Source organism: Pseudophryne corroboree, chromosome 5 (genome assembly GCF_028390025.1).
Source record: "Pseudophryne corroboree isolate aPseCor3 chromosome 5, aPseCor3.hap2, whole genome shotgun sequence".
NCBI classification, from domain to species: Eukaryota; Metazoa; Chordata; class Amphibia; order Anura; family Myobatrachidae; genus Pseudophryne; species Pseudophryne corroboree.
The window spans coordinates 621,405,269-621,427,228 of record NC_086448.1 but is presented as its reverse complement, the minus strand read 5'-3'; the positions used below and the strand labels follow the sequence as shown (position 1 = coordinate 621,427,228).

At 45.0% G+C, this 21,960-nt stretch overlaps 1 protein-coding gene across 1 annotated transcript in view; it reads left to right on the top strand.

Moving 5' to 3' along the window:
* SMCHD1 (structural maintenance of chromosomes flexible hinge domain containing 1) overlaps window positions 1–21,960 on the top strand; it is an 838,152-nt gene that overhangs the window by 569,498 nt on the left and 246,694 nt on the right. The window contains exon 25 of the mRNA XM_063923554.1: window positions 2,287–2,514. Within this exon, the coding sequence (XP_063779624.1) occupies window positions 2,287–2,514 (228 nt within the window). The remainder of the gene's footprint in view (window positions 1–2,286; window positions 2,515–21,960) is intronic.

The window sequence follows — 21,960 nt, the reverse complement described above, 5'->3', positions numbered from 1 at the left end:
TTCTATAGTTGGGGCCTCTCGCACTGTCCGGGGAAGTGAGTTCCATAGAGTCTGAGCCGCATGACTAAAAGCTCGACCCCCAGATGAATTACGGGAGATTCTAGGTACTGCTAAAAGTCCTTCATCTACAGATCGCAGTAATCGAGTGATGCAGTATGGGGTCAGTAGCTGCTTCAGGTACCTTGGTGCTTAATGCTCTTTTTCAGATTGGATAGTTATCTTGCAAAACATACAATTTTATATATATATATATATATTTATTTTGATCGTGTTTCTATTTTGCGGCTAATTGCGCACTTGTATACTTGCGTACAGTGTCATGTGTGCGTCCGATTAACACTCATGCGTCGCCACGTGCTAGTGCGCGCACTTGAGTAAATAATTACCACACGTTATCAACTGAATCTAACAGTAAAACATACTTCTATTGCTGCTTGAGTGATACCTTTGTATACTTTAGCACTCCCCTGCCAGTACTGAGTATTTTATTTATAAAACACTCACTGTTTGCTAATCAAACTCCACCAGACCGCATGTTTAAATGAGAGCAGTGCTTGATTACCATTTCAGGGCTGTGCCTGCACTATGCAATTTTAAACGTTCGCACAACTATTAAATAAAAAATCTAATTATTAGCAAATTAACAATCCAACCTGAATCAGACCCTATATGATTTACTTAAATCCATGGCAACAATGTACAGTAAACTCACATGAGAAAAATAGCATGTAAAAGATATACTTATTAATCGCATGCAGTCAAGACAAAGATATAGCTCTTTATAGTCCCTAAATTCACCCTAGCACCTTATAGATTATCCAAAAACGGACATGGTTTGTCAGCATCAGATGAAAATTGAAAACAAAATTGTTTTTACCTAATATGTGGCATCCACCCTTTGCTGGCAAACCAAAGTCTGTGTGGTTTGTGCATCCCTAAGAATGTAGCGACTCTGTGAGCCCCCAACTGTAAAAGTCAGTTCATTTTAAAACAATACAAAATAGTTTGCTGCACACGCAATTGCGCCTATTTGCATAACGCACCCCCGGTGCGGTTATACACACGCTAGTAACGTAATAAGAGAGTACGGTATCATATACTGTTATTTGTGGTCCAACGCACACTCAGATTAAATTTAGCAAGTGCAAGTATTAAACACAATTACAGGTATAAAACACAAATGCAGGTATAATATACAATGAGAGAATTACAGTTAAAGCCAATATACATATGCAAGTTTCCCTGGTTCCAGGCAACCAGTCATCAGACTTCTGAGAAGAGTGTGTGTGAGAGAGAGAGAGCTGGCTGGTTCTGGGTCACTGTTTTATACAGTTTGTCCAAAGACATACATCAAGCAATGTCTTCTCTCATTGGTCCAGTGGCCAGATCTCTCTCGAACTCGACAGCTCATAGGTTAGGGTGAGGGCTTTTGTCCTGTGTTGCAGGCACATGTGTTTGCCCCCAGGGTAAGCCATTTCCAACTGACCAGTATCCACACCTTGCTCTGCACATTATTCCATATACTGTATATCTAATATTACTCATATCTTGCAGTCACAGGGTGCAACCGTTTATCCAAAATGACCAGATTACTGATGGTAAAGCACTGATTAATATGAGACTAAACACGATGCGACAATCTGGTCTTAACCCTGGAATAAGCATATAGCTAGTTTACTGTGTATATTAAACCTTGTTTTGGACTTGTAATGACTGTGTGTGAACTATGTGTGGCATATAGATATGATTGTGTGTGTCTCGATGGCATTTCTCAGTGATTGCACGTTTTACCGTATATACACTCACCACGCGGCAACACGCACACCGTGTGATTCTATGCACAGTGCGCGGTAAGACGCATGGTCCGTTTCCATACGTCAATTGCATAATTACGCCACCACCAAGAAACACCACTCTATGGGCCAAATGTAATAGAGTGAGAGTTTCAGAAAGTGAGAGATTTGGTAAGGTTTTTCAGTTTTTGTTTTTTAAGTGGCAATCATTTACACTGCAAAACCAGGTTGATCTTGCTGTGTAAATGATTGCCACTTTAAAAAAAAACTGCAAAACCTTACCAGATCTCTCCCTCTTTGAAACTCTCCCTTTATTACATTTGGCCCATTGTGTTGTTTGTATGTGTTATTTTTCCGACTTCAACACCACACTCAAAATTTGTGTTGACTGGTGAATCTACTCTTGTATTTTAGGTCAACGTAGACAATCCAAAAATGGAAAAAGAAAACCGTTTATGCTAATTGTCTTTTTTTTTTTTTTTTTTTTATGCAGAGTTGCAAGGAAATAAAAGCAGTGGAAAAATCAATTAAACTTCAACCAAGCACCACTATTGCAAAACTTCAGATACTTAGTGTTGATGGTGAAAAAGCCATTCAAATTAAACATAATGATGAGATTAAGTGGATTGCAGGAGACACCATGCAAAATCTTATTTTTCAAATGTATGATGAGGGGGATAGAGAAGTCCTCATCACACCAGCACTTGCAGAAAAGATCAAGGTAAGATGTGATTTTAAAAAAAAAACCTGCAGTTGCATTTATTTAGGAGTAATAGATGGGTTTATGAGGCCTAGAGAGGTACTGTTTGTTTGTTTATTTGCTCATACTTCTGTTTTTGTATATATCGGACGTTCTCTTGAACAGTCGTTATATCGCGGGTCCGTCGGCCAGTGTGTACGGGCGATACGTCTGTGAACTCCGTAGTTCACAGATGTATCGCGTTGGTCCCACAGCACAGCAGACGGGCAATATATCTACCGATATATTGGCGCGTCGCTGTGTGTGTACACATGTTGTGGCGGCCGGCGGTGATTGACAGCTGAATTGGGCGGGCTTGTGTACACGCTCACCCAGTTCATGACGTCAGTCCCCGACGGATTGTGCAGTGTGTATGCTCAACACACTGCCCGATCCGTCCATAGATATATCTGCCAATCAATTGATCGGCAAATATACTGTATCTACCAGTGTGTACCCACTGTCAAAGTCGAAAAATAGTGCAGAACACACAGCACGTATAAACTGCACACATATGTTCACTGCGCGTGCACTTGTTCTGCAGTGCGTGCACATGTACGCACTTTGTGTATGGTCGCTCCCGCGGTCCTGCGCATCGGCGCGTGGTATGGGTATTTACGGCAGAGTTTGTGTACGTATGGAGGGCCATTAGAACACATTACATATTTAATCCAAATAGTGCACAATGTACACATAGTCTCCTGGCACCACATCAGAAAGTTATAGCTGTTTAAATGGTTGCAGAACAAATGGATTCACCTTTACAGGATAAGAGGGGACAGACTAAGGTTATAAGGTGATATTTGGTATACAGCTGTAGGGTATTTTAAGGGAAACATTCCGGTGTTGGTCTGCGGAAGATCGCATGTTCCTGCGGATAGTTATGTGCAGAAGCAGAATATAGATATAAACTGTATTTACTGTATATTATGTATGCGGCGGGAATCCAGAGGAGACCACCCACAAGAGCAGTTGAGAAAGACATCGCCTACCTTTTCAAATCAACCTATGACCTCTCCTGTACTGTAAAAGTGCATCCCTGTGTCCAATGGACAAAGGGAACAGTATCCATTGTATTGCTTTTGGAAGACTTGTATAAATAAAGCCTGCTGCAGGCCGGCCAGCCTCAAGACTCACAAAGTTATCTATTTGATTACGGAGGACTGGACCAGGAAGCGCACGCGAATATTCTCACGTATGTACATTGACTGTAGCCATTATTCTGTTATATATATTGTCTTGTATTGTAGTGTATAATTTGTATTGTAAACCCCCTTTCAGAAATAATCCACTGTGGTGTCGGAACCCAGCGGTTAATCACAATTGGTGTCGTGTGCTCATTGCCCTGCTAAGGTTTAAAGTGTAATAGCATCACACTGCATTGCTGCATAAGGTTTAAAGTGTAATAGCATCTCACTGCATTGCTGCATAAGGTTTAAAGTGTAATAGCATCTCACTGCATTGCTGCATAAGGTTTAAAGTGTAATAGCATCTCACTGCATTGCTGCATAAGGTTTAAAGTGTAATAGCATCTCACTGCATTGCTGCATAAGGTTTAGAGTGTAATATCATTGCATTGCATTACTGTGAAGGTTTAAAGTGTATCGCTGGGTGTGTACGCGCTGAGAGTTCTTAGTACCGTCAGCGCGGCGTGTGTACGCAAAGTCCGTACACTGTACGGGACTCTGACCGCAAATAGCGTAAAAAATGCGTAGAGTGAATTAAGTATAGCGGCCACAGCGGCTAAAGGTTTAAAGTGTGTTTAAGGTATAGCTTTTATTCCTGTATAGATAATCGACATTATCACCACCTTTAAAGGTGCATAAACACAGTGAGATATTGACTATCTCCGAGTTTGACTGTGATTTTCCTTGAACTCCTCCAGAGCCCAGAAGCACAGTTTCTCTGACGTCCTAGTGGATGCTGGGACTCCGTCAGGACCATGGGGGATAGCGGCTCCGCAGGAGACAGGGCACAAAATTTAAAAGTTTGACCACTAGGTGGTGTGTACTGGCTCCTCCCCCTGTGACCCTCCTCCAAGCCTCAGTTAGGTTTTTGTGCCCGTCCGAGCAGGGTGCAATCTAGGTGGCTCTCCTAAAGAGCTGCTTAGAAAAAGTTTGTTAGGTTTTTTATTTTCAGTGAGTCCTGCTGGCAACAGGCTCACTGCAAAGAGGGACTTAGGGGAGAAGAAGTGAACTCACCTGCGTGCAGGATGGATTTGCTTCTTAGGCTACTGGACACTAGCTCCAGAGGGACGATCACAGGTACAGCCTGGATGGGTCACCGGAGCCGCGCCGCCGACCCCCTTGCAGATGCCGAATAGAGAAGAGGTCCAGAAACCGGCGGCAGAAGACGTCTCAGTCTTCATGAGGTAGCGCACAGCACTGCAGCTGTGCGCCATTGCTCTCCGCACACTTCACACCAGCGGTCACTGAGGGTGCAGGGCGCTGGGGGGGGCGCCCTGGGCAGCAATGTAATATACCTATTCTGGCTAAAATATATCACATATAGCCCCTGGGGCTATATGGATGTATTTAACCCCTGCCAGGTTCCAAAAAAACCGGGAGAAGAAGCCCGCCGAAAAGGGGGCGGGGCCTATTCTCCTCAGCACACCGCCATTTTCCTGCCCAGCTCCGCTGCGAGGAAGGCTCCCAGGACTCTCCCCTGCACTGCACTACAGAAACAGGGTAAAAACAGAGAGGGGGGGCACTTATTGGCGATATTTATAATATTTGAGCTGCTATAAAGGGAACACACTTATTAAGGTTGTCCCTATATATATTTATAGCGCTTGGGTGTGTGCTGGCAAACTCTCCCTCTGTCTCCCCAAAGGGCTAGTGGGGTCCTGTCTTCTATCAGAGCATTCCCTGTGTGTCTGCTGTGTGTCGGTACGTGTGTGTCGACATGTATGAGGACGATGTTGGCGTGGAGGCGGAGCAATTGCCTGTAATGGTGATGTCACCCCCTAGGGAGTCGACACCAGAATGGATGGCTTTGTTTATGGAATTACGGGATAGTGTCAGCACGCTACAAAAGTCGGTTGACGACATGAGACAGCCGGCAAACCAGTTAGTACCTGTCCAGGCGTCTCAGACACCGTCAGGGGCTGTAAAACGCCCTTTACCTCAGTCGGTCGACACAGACCCAGACACTGACACTGAATCCAGTGTCGACGGTGAAGAAACAAACGTATTTTCCAGTAGGGCCACACGTTATATGATCACGGCAATGAAGGAGGCTTTGCATATCTCTGATACTGCAAGTACCACAAAAAGGGGTATTATGTGGGGTGTGAAAAAACTACCGATAGTTTTTCCTGAATCAGAGGAACTGAATGAAGTGTGTGATGAAGCGTGGGTTACCCCAGATAGAAAACTGCTAATTTCAAAGAAGTTATTGGCATTATACCCTTTCCCGCCAGAGGTTAGGGCGCGCTGGGAAACACCTCCTAGGGTGGATAAGGCGCTCACACGCTTATCAAAGCAAGTGGCGTTACCGTCTCCTGATACGGCCGCCCTCAAGGATCCAGCTGATAGGAGGCTGGAGAATACATTAAAAAGTATATACACACATACGGGTGTTATACTGAGACCAGCAATCGCCTCAGCCTGGATGTGCAGTGCTGGCGTGGCTTGGTCGGAGTCACTGTCTGAAAATATTGATACCCTGGATAGGGACAGTATTTTACTGACTATAGAGCAGTTAAAGGATGCATTTCTTTATATGCGAGATGCACAGAGAGATATTTGCACTCTGGCATCAAGAGTAAGTGCGATGTCCATATCTGCCAGAAGAAGTTTATGGACGCGCCAGTTGTCAGGTGATGCGGATTCCAAACGACATATGGAAGTATTGCCGTATAAGGGGGAGGAATTATTTGGGGTCGGTCTATCGGATCTGGTGGCCACGGCAACGGCCGGAAAATCCACCTTTTTACCCCAGGTCACCTCCCAGCAGAAAAAGACGCAGGCTTTTCAGCCGCAGTCCTTTCGTTCCTATAAGAACAAACGAGCAAAAGGACATTCCTATTTGCCCCGAGGCAAAGGAAAGGGTAAGAGACTGCAACAAGCAGCTCCTTCCCAGGAGCAGAAGCCCTCCCCGGCTTCTACAAAGGCGTCAGCATGACGCTGGGACCTTACAAGCAGACTCAGGGGCGGTGGGGGGTCGCCTCAAACATTTCAGCGCACAGTGGGCTCACTCGCAGGTGGACCCCTGGATCCTGCAGGCACCAAGGGTACCTCAGGTTCGTGGTCCAAAACTGTCATCAGTTTCAGACGCTGCCGTTTGGATTGTCCACGGCACCCCGGGTCTTTACCAAGGTAATGGCCGAAATGATGATCCTTCTTCGAAGAGAAGGCGTCTTAATTATCCCTTACTTGGACGATCTCCTGATAAGGGCAAGATCCAGAGAACAGCTGGAGGTCGGAGTAGCACTAACCCAAGTAGTGCTCCAACAACACGGGTGGATTCTGAATTTTCCAAAATCCCAACTGATCCCGACGACACGTCTGTTGTTCCTAGGGATGATTCTGGACACTGTTCAGAAAAAGGTATTTCTTCCGGAGGAGAAAGCCAGGGAGTTATCCGATCTAGTCAGGAACCTCCTAAAACCAGGAAAAGTATCTGTGCATCAATGCACAAGAGTCCTGGGAAAAATGGTAGCTTCTTACGAAGCGATTCCATTCGGCAGATTCCATGCACGAACTTTTCAGTGGGATCTGCTGGACAAATGGTCCGGATCGCATCTGCAGATGCATCAGCGGATAAAATTGTCCACAAGGACAAGAGTGTCTCTGCTATGGTGGTTGCAGAGTGCTCATCTGTTAGAGGGCCGCAGATTCGGCATACAGAACTGGGTCCTAGTGACCACGGATGACAGCCTGAGAGGCTGGGGAGCGGTCACACAGGGAAGAAACTTCCAGGGCGTGTGGTCAAGCCTGGAGACGTCTCTTCACATAAATATACTGGAGCTAAGAGCAATCTACAATGCTCTAAGCCTGGAAAAACCTCTGCCTCAGGGTCAGCCGGTGTTGATTCAGTCGGTCAACATCACGGCAGTCGCCCACGTAAACAGACAGGGCGGCACAAGAAGCAGGAGGGCAATGGCAGAAGCTGCAAGGATTCTCCGCTGGGCAGAAAATCATGTGTTAGCACTGTCAGCTGTGTTCATCCCGGGAGTGGACAACTGGGAAGCAGACTTCCTCAGCAGACACGATCTGCACCCGGGAGAGTGGGGACTTCATCCAGAAGTCTTCCACATGATTGTGGTCCATTGGGAAAGACCAATGGTGGACATGATGGCGTCCCGCCTCAACAAAAAACTGGACAGGTATTGCGCCAGGTCAAGAGACCCTCAGGCAATAGCTGTAGACGCTCTGGTAACACCATGGGTGTACCAGTCAGTGTATGTGTTTCCTCCTCTGCCTCTCATACCAAAAGTACTGAGAATTATACGGCAAAGGGGAGTAAGAACGATACTCGTGGCTCCGGATTGGCCAAGAAGAACTTGGTACCCGGAACTTCAGGAGATGCTCACGGAAGATCCGTGGCCTCTACCTCCAAGACGGGACCTGCTTCAGCAGGGACCGTGTCTATTCCAAGACTTACCGCGGCTGCGTTTGACGGCATGGCGGTTGAACGCCGAATTCTAAGGGAAAAAGGCATTCCGGAAGAGGTCATCCCTACCATGGTAAAAGCCAGGAAGGAGGTGACTGCACAACATTATCTCCGCATTTGGAGAAAATATGTTGCGTGGTGTGAGGCCAGGAAGGCCCCGACGGAGGAATTTCAACTGGGTCGATTCCTACATTTCCTGCAAACAGGATTGTCTATGGGCCTCAAATTAGGGTCCATTAAGGTTCAAATTTCGGCCCTGTCGATTTTCTTCCAGAAAGAATTGGCTTCAGTTCCTGAAGTCCAGACTTTTGTAAAAGGAGTACTACATATACAGCCCCCGGTTGTGCCCCCAGTGGCACCGTGGGATCTTAATGTAGTTTTGGATTTTCTCAAATCCCATTGGTTTGAGCCACTCAAATCGGTGGATTTGAAATATCTTACATGGAAAGTAACCATGCTACTGTCCCTGGCTTCAGCCAGGAGAGTGTCAGAATTGACGGCTTTATCGTATAAAAGCCCATATCTGATTTTCCATTCGGACAGGGCAGAACTGCGGACGCGTCCTCACTTTCTGCCTAAGGTGGTTTCAGCGTTTCACCTGAACCAGCCTATTGTGGTGCCTGCGGCTACTAGCGATTTGGAGGATTCCAAGTTGCTGGACGTTGTCAGAGCATTGAAAATATATATTTCAAGGACGGCTGGAGTCAGAAAATCTGACTCGCTGTTTATACTGTATGCACCCAACAAGCTGGGTGCTCCTGCTTCTAAGCAGACGATTGCTCGTTGGATTTGTAGCACAATTCAACTTGCACATTCTGTGGCAGGCCTGCCACAGCCTAAATCTGTCAAGGCCCATTCCACAAGGAAGGTGGGCTCATCTTGGGCGGCTGCCCGAGGGGTCTCGGCATTACAACTCTGCCGAGCAGCTACGTGGTCAGGGGAGAACACGTTTGTAAAATTCTACAAATTTGATACCCTGGCTAAGGAGGACCTGGAGTTCTCTCATTCGGTGCTGCAGAGTCATCCGCACTCTCCCGCCCGTTTGGGAGCTTTGGTATAATCCCCATGGTCCTGACGGAGTCCCAGCATCCACTAGGACGTCAGAGAAAATAAGATTTTACTTACCGATAAATCTATTTCTCGTAGTCCGTAGTGGATGCTGGGCGCCCATCCCAAGTGCGGATTGTCTGCAATACTTGTACATAGTTATTGTTACAAAAAAATCGGGTTGTTATTGTTGTGAGCCGTCTGTTCAGAGGCTCCTACGTTTGTCATACTGTTAACTGGGTTCAGATCACAAGTTGTACGGTGTGATTGGTGTGGCTGGTATGAGTCTTACCCGGGATTCAAAATCCTTCCTTATTGTGTACGCTCGTCCGGGCACAGTATCCTAACTGAGGCTTGGAGGAGGGTCATAGGGGGAGGAGCCAGTACACACCACCTAGTGGTCAAACTTTTAAATTTTGTGCCCTGTCTCCTGCGGAGCCGCTATCCCCCATGGTCCTGACGGAGTCCCAGCATCCACTACGGACTACGAGAAATAGATTTATCGGTAAGTAAAATCTTATTTTTTGACTATCTGTACCTTCGATTTTGACTGTGCGATTTTGACTGTGCGATTTTGACTAAGTACTAATTTGACTACACTTTGTACTAGATACAGTAGTACACAATATAGGCAAGATTGACTTGCCTGCACAGCTTATCTATCCTTGTAATACCGACCCTGCAGGAGTGTGCATCGGTTACACAGTGCGATTTGTACTAACTTTATATAGTCAGAATCACAAGGATAAATCTCGCTACGGGAAACACCTTAAGGTGTTAAGGCCATACACACTAGTTGATATATAGAAAAAAGAAAAAAAATCACTCATTTTGACTCCTCCTGAGCAATATAATTTACTATATTGCCAAGTGTGTACACAGTAAATGATGAACAATGCGTGGCCCCGTGCCTCGTTATTGAGGCTCGCTGTCGTCTAGCCATGCAGCTCAATTTGGACTCCTCATCCAAAGCTGCATGGACGGCCCAGCCGCAGCATGACATCACTCTGTGATATTACATTATTTGTATGCCCACACCGGGCATCCCAGGTGGGTAGGGGGACGCATTAGGTGATGTTGCTCATGTACCCACCTTTAGATTTGATCAAAGTATCAATCCAGAATGCATAGCACTATGCCTAGATATTTAATGTGGCTAGTTGAACATCTAAACTACAGCAAATGCAATTTACCAAGTAGGTAACTTTTTGGGCAGAGTATTTGTTATTTAGTGTTTCCTATTTTAAAACTCGTGAGAGTGTTGACTTCAGAAATAAGATTATGAGGGGAAAAAAGTGACTAAGAAAACAAAAAGTATCGGTTTAGCTGTGTTGTTACTGTGGTTCATATAAAAATGGCTAAAGGGTTACAAGGATAGCCTTGCGTTTAATGTCTGAGGTTTATTTTATGTAGGAATTATGGCTAGATCAGGAGATGGAAACAGTTTACATCTCCGGATCTAGCCATAATTCCTACATAAAATAAACCTCAGACATTAAACACAACAAGGTTATCCTTGTAACCCTTTAGCCATTTTTATATGAACCACAGTAACAACACAGCTAAACCGAAAATATGCGAATGCTCCAGGAGTTGTCTTGTGTAAATAAACGTCTCTTGCATGCTTCTCTGATCCACTGCTGTGTTCGGAGATGCTGCATCATCAGATCACTTTGCATGAACATTGGTCATCTGAGTAAGGTTACTCAGGATGGGCGGTGTTTTCAAGCTTCCAGGCCCAGTGAAGCTGCATCGAATGATTCCTTCACTGGCCTCGAAAATGTAGTCATCATGATCCCATTTTCAAGAAAACTTACCATCCCTCCCCCTCCCACTCCCAAATAGATGGCCAGCCTGTCAATCAGGCTGTGGCTGAAGGGGCATTGTGTCCAACAATGCCGGATCTGTTTGGCAGATGCGCAGTACGGGTCCTGCGCATGTGCAGTTCAGCTAACACTGGAGTTATACCTAAATCATCTGCATACCACCCAACATGACCCTCTCCAGGAGGGACAAAATGCTCTGCTTCTGGATTTTTGTATTCATTTATGATTGCCGGCACCTGTTTTGAACAGGTTGATGGATAAGAAAGATGTTTCAGAACAGGTTATGGCAATCCTATATTAAGAGAGAAGTACAGAAGCAGAGCATTCTGTCCCTCCTGGAGAGGGTCATGTTGTGAGGGATGCATCTGTCAGTGTACATCTCTGAATTAGCCCCTGTGCATCGGCATAGTTCAGGCATTCCCAACCACGGTCCTCAAGGCACACTAACAGTGCATGTTTTAGTGATATCCAGGCTTCAGCACAGGTGACATAATTAGTAGCTCAGTTATTTTGATTTAACCATCTGTGCTGCAGCCTGGATATCACTAAAACCTGCACTGTTGGTGTGCCTTGAGGACCGTGGTTGGGAATACCTGGTATAGTTATAGTTGGTACAGGGGATGCCATTACTATGACCTGAAAAGGAATACTTGTCAGCACTTATATAGGTGGTAGTCTCTGTCCCTCCTAGTTAGGCCCCACACTGGGATGATCCATATTCCACACTCTAGTTTCACTCTCACAGGCACAGCTTAGCTAATCAGTGACTCCAGCTCAAATACAAAATATGAGAGATGTAACTTGCGCCCTGTAGCCGCTTTGTACTAGACCCCAAAGATCACCACTCTTCGATACACATACAATACAAACAAAATGGGGTAGTTCACAAGCGCTACAACACGAGCAGATCAAAGCCTCTGCAAAAGCTGTCTTAATGTTCAGGTATCCCCTCGATCAGGTTCGCACCTGTAGACTGACCTCCTCTCATTGGGGGAAAAACATAGAAAGGTTTCTTTCGCACCACCACAAATACATTCGATTCAAGGGGTTATCCTCTCCTTCAGTGTGGGTGCTCACCTTACTACAGGTCCCTATATGCCTTGAAAGGTGTCTTTTCTCTCTGAACTTCTTATGTCTTTTTGTGTTCACAACATTAGGGGTCACCCTTTCCCTCCAATAAGACGCTCACCTTAAAAATAGGCCCTATGTTCCTCGAAAGGTTTCTTTTACTGTGTCCTTCCACCAGACTCTTCTATGAGGCCTTGTAGATTTTTCTCAGGATGTTTATTTTTCCTCAAATATGAGATCCATTCAGAAAGATATATTAAAAAATGTATTCCACATACAACTCCATCGATGGAATACAACATACAACAATAAAACTGATCTAAAAATCACCCTAAACAGACGGACTGGGTTTTTCCTTAAACTAGAGATGAGCGGATTCGGTTTTACTCGGTTTTACTCGGTTCTCAAAACCGAATCTTATTGGCTATCCAAAACACGTGACATCCGTGAGCCAATAAGATTCGGTTTTGAGAACCGAGTAAAACCGAGTAAAACCGAATCCGCTCATCTCTACCTTAAACACTCCCCTTCAGAAGCCGGTCGGAGGAATTCCTGAGGTGGGACTAAAGTGAGTTGGACTGTACTCCGTCTATGTGGTTCTGTCACAGTGCAGAACCACATAGATAACAGGTGCCGGGTTGCCTTAACCCGGCTTACCCGTTCACACTGCACGCATCCCGGGTCAATTCTGGCTTCATCCCAGTTCACAACCTGAGATGAAATGCCGGGACGCTTGACCCGGGATATTCTGTCTGGACCCTTTCAGACTAAGCAAAATCCCCAAATAATAACCTGGGAAATTTATGCCAGTCTGAAAGGGGTATAATATTGGACAATATATCTGCCATATCGCTCAGTGTGTACCCACGATAATGCGCTCCCATCGGTCATTCCTTGGATCAACAGCATGCATTTTATATGTGGCTGGCAACGATACACAAGACCATCGTCCACTGCATCGTGCAGTTTGTAAGGATGCTGAAATGTATGATCCCATCACATCAGGCAGCTGCTGGTTACACACATTGTTTAGTGTGTACCCAGCATTACATGCAAGTATTCCAGGATCCCTCAAAGTCTGTTCCCTTTTCCTATTTCTCTTACGTCCTAGTGGATTTTGGGGTCCACATTAGTACCATGGGTTATAGATTGGTCCACTAGGAGTCATGGGCACTTTAAGAGATTAATAGGGTGGGCTGGCTTCTCCCTCTATGCCCCTCCTACCAGACTCAGTTTAGAAAATGTGCCTGGAGGAGCCGTTCACAGATAGGGGAACTCCTAGGAGTTTTTCTGGTTTTATTGTTTTTTCTAATAGGTTACAGGAAGGCTACTGGCATCAGCCTCTCTGCTTCGTGGGACTTAGGGGGAAGGGGGGGGGGGGGGGAGTAGGAACCAACTCTTGAAGTTCATGGTTCTCTATCTCCGCTGTCAGGACACTGAGCTCCTGAGGGTGCTGATCGCAAGCCCACAAGGCGACCGCTCACTCTTGCAGCACGGCCACCACCCCCTAAAAGAGCCAGAAGAAAGAAGAGTGGTGAGTACAACGCCGGCGGCCTGGGAAGCAGGTTGCCAGCGGGTATGGCGGCACAAGGGTGGGAGCATAGCTCTAACAGGCTGCACTCCGGAAGGCTCAGCGGCACCCTGTGTATGGCGCTGTGAGGGGCGTCCTGGGCCAGCACAATCACCCTATACTGGTCAACTAACGCTAACGGGCTAATCCCACTGTTAGCAGCACATTACCTCAGGCCAGTATAATTAAGTGCGGGAAGACGCGCCATTACAGGGGGCAGGACTTCTCCTCAGAGCGGACCCAGCACTCGCAAGTGCCATTTTCTCCCTGCAGATCACAGCATCAGAACGCTGATGGGGAGCGCTGTCCTCCACATAATGCCAGCTATCCTCTGCGGTACCAGGGTGTTATTGAAAGGGGCGGGGGGGGGGAGTGTGATTATATGAACTGTTTATCCTATTAAGGTTACTCAGTCAACGTCGGCCGTTTGTCATAACTGCCTACTGGGGCACTGTGTGACTGGCTTCTTATACTCTGTGACTCTCTGAAGGTACTCTGGCGGAAACTGTGTCTGACATTTTCCTGTGTGTATGTGTATTTATCCACATTACCATGTTTAAGGGCTCTGTATCATGTGCTGCAGAGTGTGTATCTTCTTCAGAGGATTCTATCCCATGTACTCATATTTGCAATATGCTTTCCCAATCTTCTGAATCTGAACCCCCATGGGTGGATTCTTTAAGGGGAATGATATCCCAGATTTCATCCAGGATTTCACATATGAGAAAGAAACGCAGTATTTGAGAAAATCTGTAGAGGGTTCGCAGCTTTCAGCTCCCACTCCCTCACATACCTCACCTACATACTCTTAAAAACGTACACTTGCTCAAATATTGCAAGTTGACACTGATACCGACTCTGATACAGGGGACAGTAATGGGGATATGCAGCGGGGGGATGCATCCCTTGCAAAGGCGGTGCAGCTGATGATTGAAGCCATTAAGGAAGTTTTGCATATTACTGAGAAGGTACCTGAGCCAGAAGGGGAATCTTATTTTACAGAACATAAGAAATCCTCTCTCACCTTCCCTGCTTCTAAAGAGCTGAACTCTTTATTTGAAAAATCCTGGGAGAACCCAGAGAAAAATTTCCAGATGCGTAAAAGAATTCTCATTGCTTTCCCTTTCCCCGAGGAAGATGGAAAGAAATGGTAAAACCCACCTATAGTAGAGACTTCTGTATCCAGATTGTCTAAAAAGGTGGTTTTACCTGTCCCTGGTTCAACCGCCCTAAAAGAGCCAGCTGACCGTAAGATTGAGACTACACTCAAATCTCTATACACTGCTACAGGCGTGGCTTTAAGGCCCACTATTGCTTGTGCGTGGATTTCTAAAGCCATAGTAAAGTGGTCAGGCACATTACTAGAGGACTTAAATACGATGGATACGAGTGACATTGAATTGTTTTTGCATCACATTCAGGATTTTGCTGGGTTTATGATGGAGGCCATGAAGGACCTTTGAATGCTGAATGCAAGGGCTACTTCCATGGCAGTCTCGGCACGCAGAGGACTCTGGCTACGTCAATGGACTGTGGATGCAGAATCTAAGAAAAGTGTGGAGAACCTACCCTTCACAGGTCAGGCTCTGTTTGGGGACGCATTAGATGCATGGATTTCCACGGCAACTGCGGGTAAGTCAACCTTTCTCCCCTCAGCAGCTCCACCAACTAAGAAATCTTATCCTACACTGCAGTCCTTTCGAACCGCAAAATTAAAAAAAAATCCAAATCCCCTTCCACCTTCTTTAGGGGTGGTAAAGGGAAATCAAAAAAATCTACACCAACAGGTTCTCAGGAACAGAAACCAGGTTCTGCTTCCTCAAAATCTTCAGCATGACGGTGGACATCCCAGCCTGGAGATCTGGCAGGTGGGAGCGAGACTAAAATATTTGAGTCACGTCTGGGCGTCCTCTTGCCTAGACCCCTGGGTGATGGACATAGTTATCCAGGGCCACAGACTGGAGTTTCAGGAACTCCCACCTCACAGATTCTTCAAATCAGTCTTACCAGTTTCACTGACTGAAAGTGCTATCCTGCAGAAAGCCATTCAAAAACTGGTCCAAACAAATGTTATTGTCCCAGTTCTACCTCACCTACACCACAAGGGTTATTACTCAAACCTGTTTGTGGTACCGAAACCGGATGGTTCGGTAAGGCTGATATTAAATCTAAAGTCCTTGAACCCCTATTTAAGGGAATTCAAATTCAAGATGTAGTCTATGAGAGCGGTAATTCAGGTCTGGAGGAGGGGAATTCCTGGTATGCTTGGATATCAAGGATGCATACCTTCACATTCCGATCTGGCCGCCTCACCAGGCTTATCTCAGATTTGCACTGCTGTATTGTCACTATCAGTTCCAGGCACTGCCTTTTGGTCTCTCCACAGCACCAAGGTCATGGCAGAGATGATGTTACTCCTCCGCAAGCAGGGAGTGAACATAATTCTATATCTGGATGATCTGCTGAGAAAAGCACCGTCCAGGAAGAGGTTGTTGCAGAGTATTGCTCTCTCAACTCGTCTACTCCTGGATCATGGGTGGATCCTGAACTTTCCAAAGTCACATTTGGAGCCGACAAGGAGACTACCTTTCCTGGAGACGATACTTGACACGGAGGTGCAGAGGGTGTTTCTACCAGTGGAGAAATCGTTGGTGATCCAATCAGTGGTCTGGGATGTCTTGAAGCCATCCCGGGTATCGGTTCATCAGTGCATTCGCCTTCTCGGGAAGATGGTAGCCTCCTACGAGGCTTTACAGTATAGAAGATTCCACGCACGGTTCTTCTAACTGGCTCTCCTGGACAAATGGAAGATTCCATGCGCGATCATTCCAGCTGGATCTCCTAGACAAATGGTCGGGATCACATCTTCACATGCACCAGCGTATACGCCTGTCGCCGAAAGCCAGAATTTCACTCCTCTGGTGGCTGCAAACTTCTCACCTACTCGAAGGCCGCAGGTTCGGGATTCAGAATTGGATCCTTCTAACCACGGATGCAAGTCTCAGATGTTGGGGAGTGGTCACCCAAGGGGAAAAGTTCCAAAGAAAGAGGTGAAGTCTGGAATCCATTCTTCCGATAAACATTCTGGAACTAAGGGCCATTTTCAACGGCCTTCTATAAGCGGCACATCTTTTACAAGATCAAGCTATTCAGGTTCAGTTGGACAACGTCACAGCGGTGTCCTACATAAACAGGCAAGGCAGAACGAAGAGCAGAGCTGCAATGGTAGAGGTAACAAGAATCCTCCTCTGGGCAGAAAAGCACGTGCTGGCGCTGTCCGCAATCTTCATTCTGGGAGTGGACAACTGGGAAGCGGACTTCCTCAGCACACGATCTCCATCCAGGAGAATGGGGCCTCCACCCGGAGGTGTTCGCAGAGGTGACAAGCCGTTGGGGGGGTACCTCAGATAGACATGATGGCTTCTCGCCTCAACAAGATGCTTCAGAGGTACTGTTCCAGGTAGAGAGACCCTTAAGCAGTGGCGGTGGACGTGCTGGTAACTCAGTGGGTGTTTCAGTCAATGTATTGTGTTCACTCCACTTCCACTCATCCCAAGGGTGCTAAAATTAATAAAAAGAACAAGAGTTCCTTATTGCTCCGGACTGGCCAAGGAGGGCTTGGTATGCAGATCTTCTGGAATTACTACTGGAGGATCCGAGGCCTTTTCCTCTTCACGAGGACCTTCTGCAACAGGGGCTGTTCGCCTGTCAAGACTTACCGTGGCTACAATTTGATGGCATGGAGGTTGAATGCCAGATCTTAGCTCGGAAGGCCATTCTGAAAAAGATCATTCCTACCCTGATTCAAACTAGGAAGAGAGTTACGTCTAAACATTACCATTGGATTTGGAATTAATGTGTCTTGCTGTGAATCCAAGAAGTTTCCAACCATGGAGTTTCAACTGGGACGGTTTCTCCTTTTTCTGCAAGCAGGTGTGGATGTAGGCCTACGCTTGGGCTCCATAAAAGTCCAGATTTCGGCCTTGTCCATTTTCTTCCAGAAATAATTGGCTGCCCTCCCTGAGGTTCAGACTTTCTTGAAAGGGTTTCTGCACATCCAACCGCCCTTTGTGCCTCCTACGGCACCTTGAGACCTGAATGTGGTGCTGCAGTTCTTGCAATCGGATTGGTTCGAACCTTTGCAGAAGGTGGACATCAAGTTTCTTACTTGGAAGACGGTCACACTGTTGGCATTGGCATCTGCTAAACGTGTCTCAGAATTGGGGGCTTTGTCATGCAAGAGCCCCTATTTAATTTTCTATGAAGATAGAGCTGAGCTCAAAACGCATCAGCAATTTCTTCCAAAGGTTGTGTCAGCTTTTCATATCAACCAGTAGATTAAGGAAAAGGGGAAATGGGAATCCTCTGCATTAGACTTATATCAGATTGATAATGTCTCAAATAAACGATACGGTTCCCCAATTTTAATATTGCGTATTGATTCACAATGCCATTCTAGGGGGTGCTGCCATAGACAAAAAATTGAGGAAAAACCACTGGAAAGAAAAGGAATGTCTCTTTGTTGGCGCACTTATAGAAGAAAAGTAAGTATTATTAAAATTTAATTTTTATTGTCATACGATTAAAAATGCCTGATGTGAAAAATTGCAAGACAAAAATTACAAACAATACACTAAATAAAATGTATATCAGATACTTGTGTGTCTTTATTATATTAATATAACTCTTGTGTGTGTGTGCAAAAAATTCCTGAGACCAATCACAAATTAATAAACTAATGGAATTATACCCTTATTCGTTAACATACCCTATAGGTTGCCGGGCCTTGTCTATTCAGGCTACAAAGGGGTATATAGCAATATCTAATAGTCAGTATGTCCTAGCAATAGCCTGACGACTTTGTATATGGTGTATTAGAGTACAGTAGGCTTAGTAATGCCTCACCTTAATCGAAACTATTGTTGCTTATGGTGAAGGCATAGTATAAATGCAACTAATCCCATAAAATGTAATTTCACTGTCGTTATATCATATAGCTTAATTGAAACTAGATCCCTTCCAAATATTAAGCAAGCACGAGCTTATACCCGCTCACTGTGTTAGGAGTCTCTTAAGCAAGCACAAGCTTATTCCCTCTGCCCGCTCACTGTGTTGGATGTCTCTAATCAGTGTTGGGATATTGCCAAAACAATGCCACCTGTGATTATTAATATCCCTTTTCGTATGGTGTAGCTTTAAATACACCTTTCTGAAGTGACTATTTTGTTGCTATCCCAGAGATTATAATAATTGCAACTATAATTACATGTTTCCCATTAAACAGGCTCAAATTGTACACTGTGTCTTTTTGTTGCATAAATTGTTACAGGCAAGTATTAGGGTAAATCTATATGGTAAACTGATATAGTACTACAAGATATGCTGGCGTTTATATATTAAAGGTACAGCTCTAACATTTAAACTTATCCTGTTAGATAAAAATAACTTATCCGCTGTAACTGTGTGTGTGTGTGTGTGTGTGTGTGTGTGTGTGTGTGGACAGTTACAGCGGATAAGTTACTTTTATCTAACAGGATAAGTTTAAATGTTAGAGCTGTACCTTTAATATATAAATGCCAGCATATCTTGTAGTACTATATCAGTTTACCATATAGATTTACCCTGACACTTGCCTGTAACAATTTATGCAACAAAAAGACACAGTGTACAATTTGAGCCTGTTTAATGGGAAACATGTAATTATAGTTGCAATTATTATAATCTCTGGGATAGCAACAAAATAGTCAGTTCAGAAAGGTGTATTTAAAGCTACACCATATGAAAAGGGCTATTAATAATTACAGGTGGCATTGTTTTGGCAATATCCCAACACTGATTAGAGACATCCAACACAGTGAGCGGGCAGAGGGAATAAGCTCGTGCTTGCTTAAGAGACTCCTAACACAGTGAGCGGGTATAAGCTCGTGCTTGCTTAATATTTGGAAGGGATCTAGTTTCAATTAAGCTATATGATATAACGACAGTGAAATTACATTTTATGGGATTAGTTGCATTTATACTATGCCTTCACCATAAGCAACAATAGTTTTGATTAAGGTGAGGCATTACTAAGCCTACTGTACTCTAATACACCATATACAAAGTCGTCAGGCTATTGCTAGGACATACTGACTATTAGATATTGCTATATACCCCTTTGTAGCCTGAATAGACAAGGCCCGGCAACCTATAGGGTATGTTAACGAATAAGGGTATAATTCCATTAGTTTATTAATTTGTGATTGGTCTCAGGATTTTTTTGCACACACACAAGAGTTATATTAATATAATAAAGACACACAAGTATCTGATATATATTTTATTTAGTGTATTGTTTGTAATTTTTGTCTTGCAATTTTTCACATCATCAGGCATTTTTAATCGTATGACAATTAAAGTTAAATTTTAATAATACTTACTTTTCTTCTATAAGTGCGCCAACAAAGAGACATTCCTTTTCTTTCCAGTGGTTTTTCATATCAACCAACCTATTGTAGTGCCAGTGGCTACTGACTCAATTACCTCACAATCCTTGGATGTGGTGAGAGCTTTGAAAATTTATGTTTAGAGAACTTCTCGTCACAGGAAATCCGATGCTCTATTTGTCCTTTATGATCCCAACAAGGTTGGGTGTCCTGCTTCTAAGCAGACGATTTCTCACTGGATCCGGTTTACTATCCAGCATGCTTATTCTACGGCAGGCTTGCCATGTCCAAAATCCGTTAAGGCCCACTCTACTCGTAAGGTGGGTTCTTCCTGGGTGGCTGCCCGGTGTGTCTTGGCTTTACAGCTTTGCCGAGCAGCTACTTGGTCAGGATCAAACACATATGCTAAGTTCTACAAGTTTGATACTTTGGCCTCTGAGGACCTAAAGTTTGGTCAATCTGTTCTGCAGGAGCTTCAGCACTCTCCCTCCCGTACTGGGAGCTTTGGTACATCCCCATGGTACTAATATGGACCCCAGCATCCTCTAGGACATAAGAGAAAATAGGATTTTAGTTACCTACCGGTAAATCCTTTTCTCGTAGTCCGTAGAGGATGTTGGCTGTCCGCCCAGTGCTTCGTATACCTGCATTGTTACTTGGTTCAGTTTGTTAGTTCAGTCGTTGCTGACTCGTTCCAAGTTGGTTAGCTTGGCTTTCCTTTTGTTTTATGTGTGAGCTGGTGTGAGTCTCACCACTATCTATCTGTGTATCTCCTTCTCTCGAAGTATGTCCGTCTCCCCGGGCACAGTTTCTAGACTGGGTCTGGTAGGAGGGGCATAGAGGGAGGAGCCATCCCACACTATTAATCTCTTAAAGTGCATATGGCTCCTTGTGGACCCGTCTATACCCCATGGTACTAATGTGGACCCCAGCATCCGCTACGGACTACGAGAAAAGGATTTACCGGTAGGTAATTAAAATCCTATTTTTTCCCGGGATCTGGATGATAGGTCGATAGTCAATAGGTTGACCACTAATGGTCGACATGGACACAAGGTCGACACATCATATGGTCGACATGAATTGTATTACAACATTTTTTTATTTTTTTTCATACTTTACTAACCACGTGGACTATGACTGGGAATAGTAACCTGCTCGGGATCCATGCAAGGGGACGCAGTTCACTAAAACCTTTTGTCCATATCGACCTAGACACACTCAACCTTTTTGTCCAGACACTGTGAAATTATATGATATTGTACATCACAAATCTGCTATTTCTTAATCTGAAATTTCTGTACAATAGTAGCAGACACACTCAATGGGGTGCGAGTTTCACTGTTAAACTTGCACACTTCGCCTTCATGCGCACACCAGAGAAATGCACAATTCAATTACAAATGCTCATTCTCTTCAGAGCGCAGTGTGAAACCTGGAGGGGGGTGAAAATGGGACGTAGTCATCGTGCTTTGTGGGTGTCGACGCTCCATTTAATGGGTGCGGTTCGGACAACAGAGGCGTGTCTGGACCGTTGCTGGGGTAGGTTGCTGTGGCTGTGGGACATCACACACAGCCATTGCGACCAATAAAATAGAGGGTAGCGTTTTTTTTGTACAACTACGATCGGGACTGAATTATCCTCATGGCCAGCACCAGAGGTATAACATGCTGTGTAGCCACAGCAGGATCATTGGATGGCAGAGTTGCTGTACTGTAGAGATGGAATAACAGAATTAATGGGACAGTTTTGTGTAATGTGGCTGATGGGCTGTCTTTCATGTGGGGGGTGGGGCCACATGTCGGCAAACAAAACAGGCCTTTACAAATAAGTTTAGTGGGGATACAGCTGTACTGTATATACAGTAATTTAACT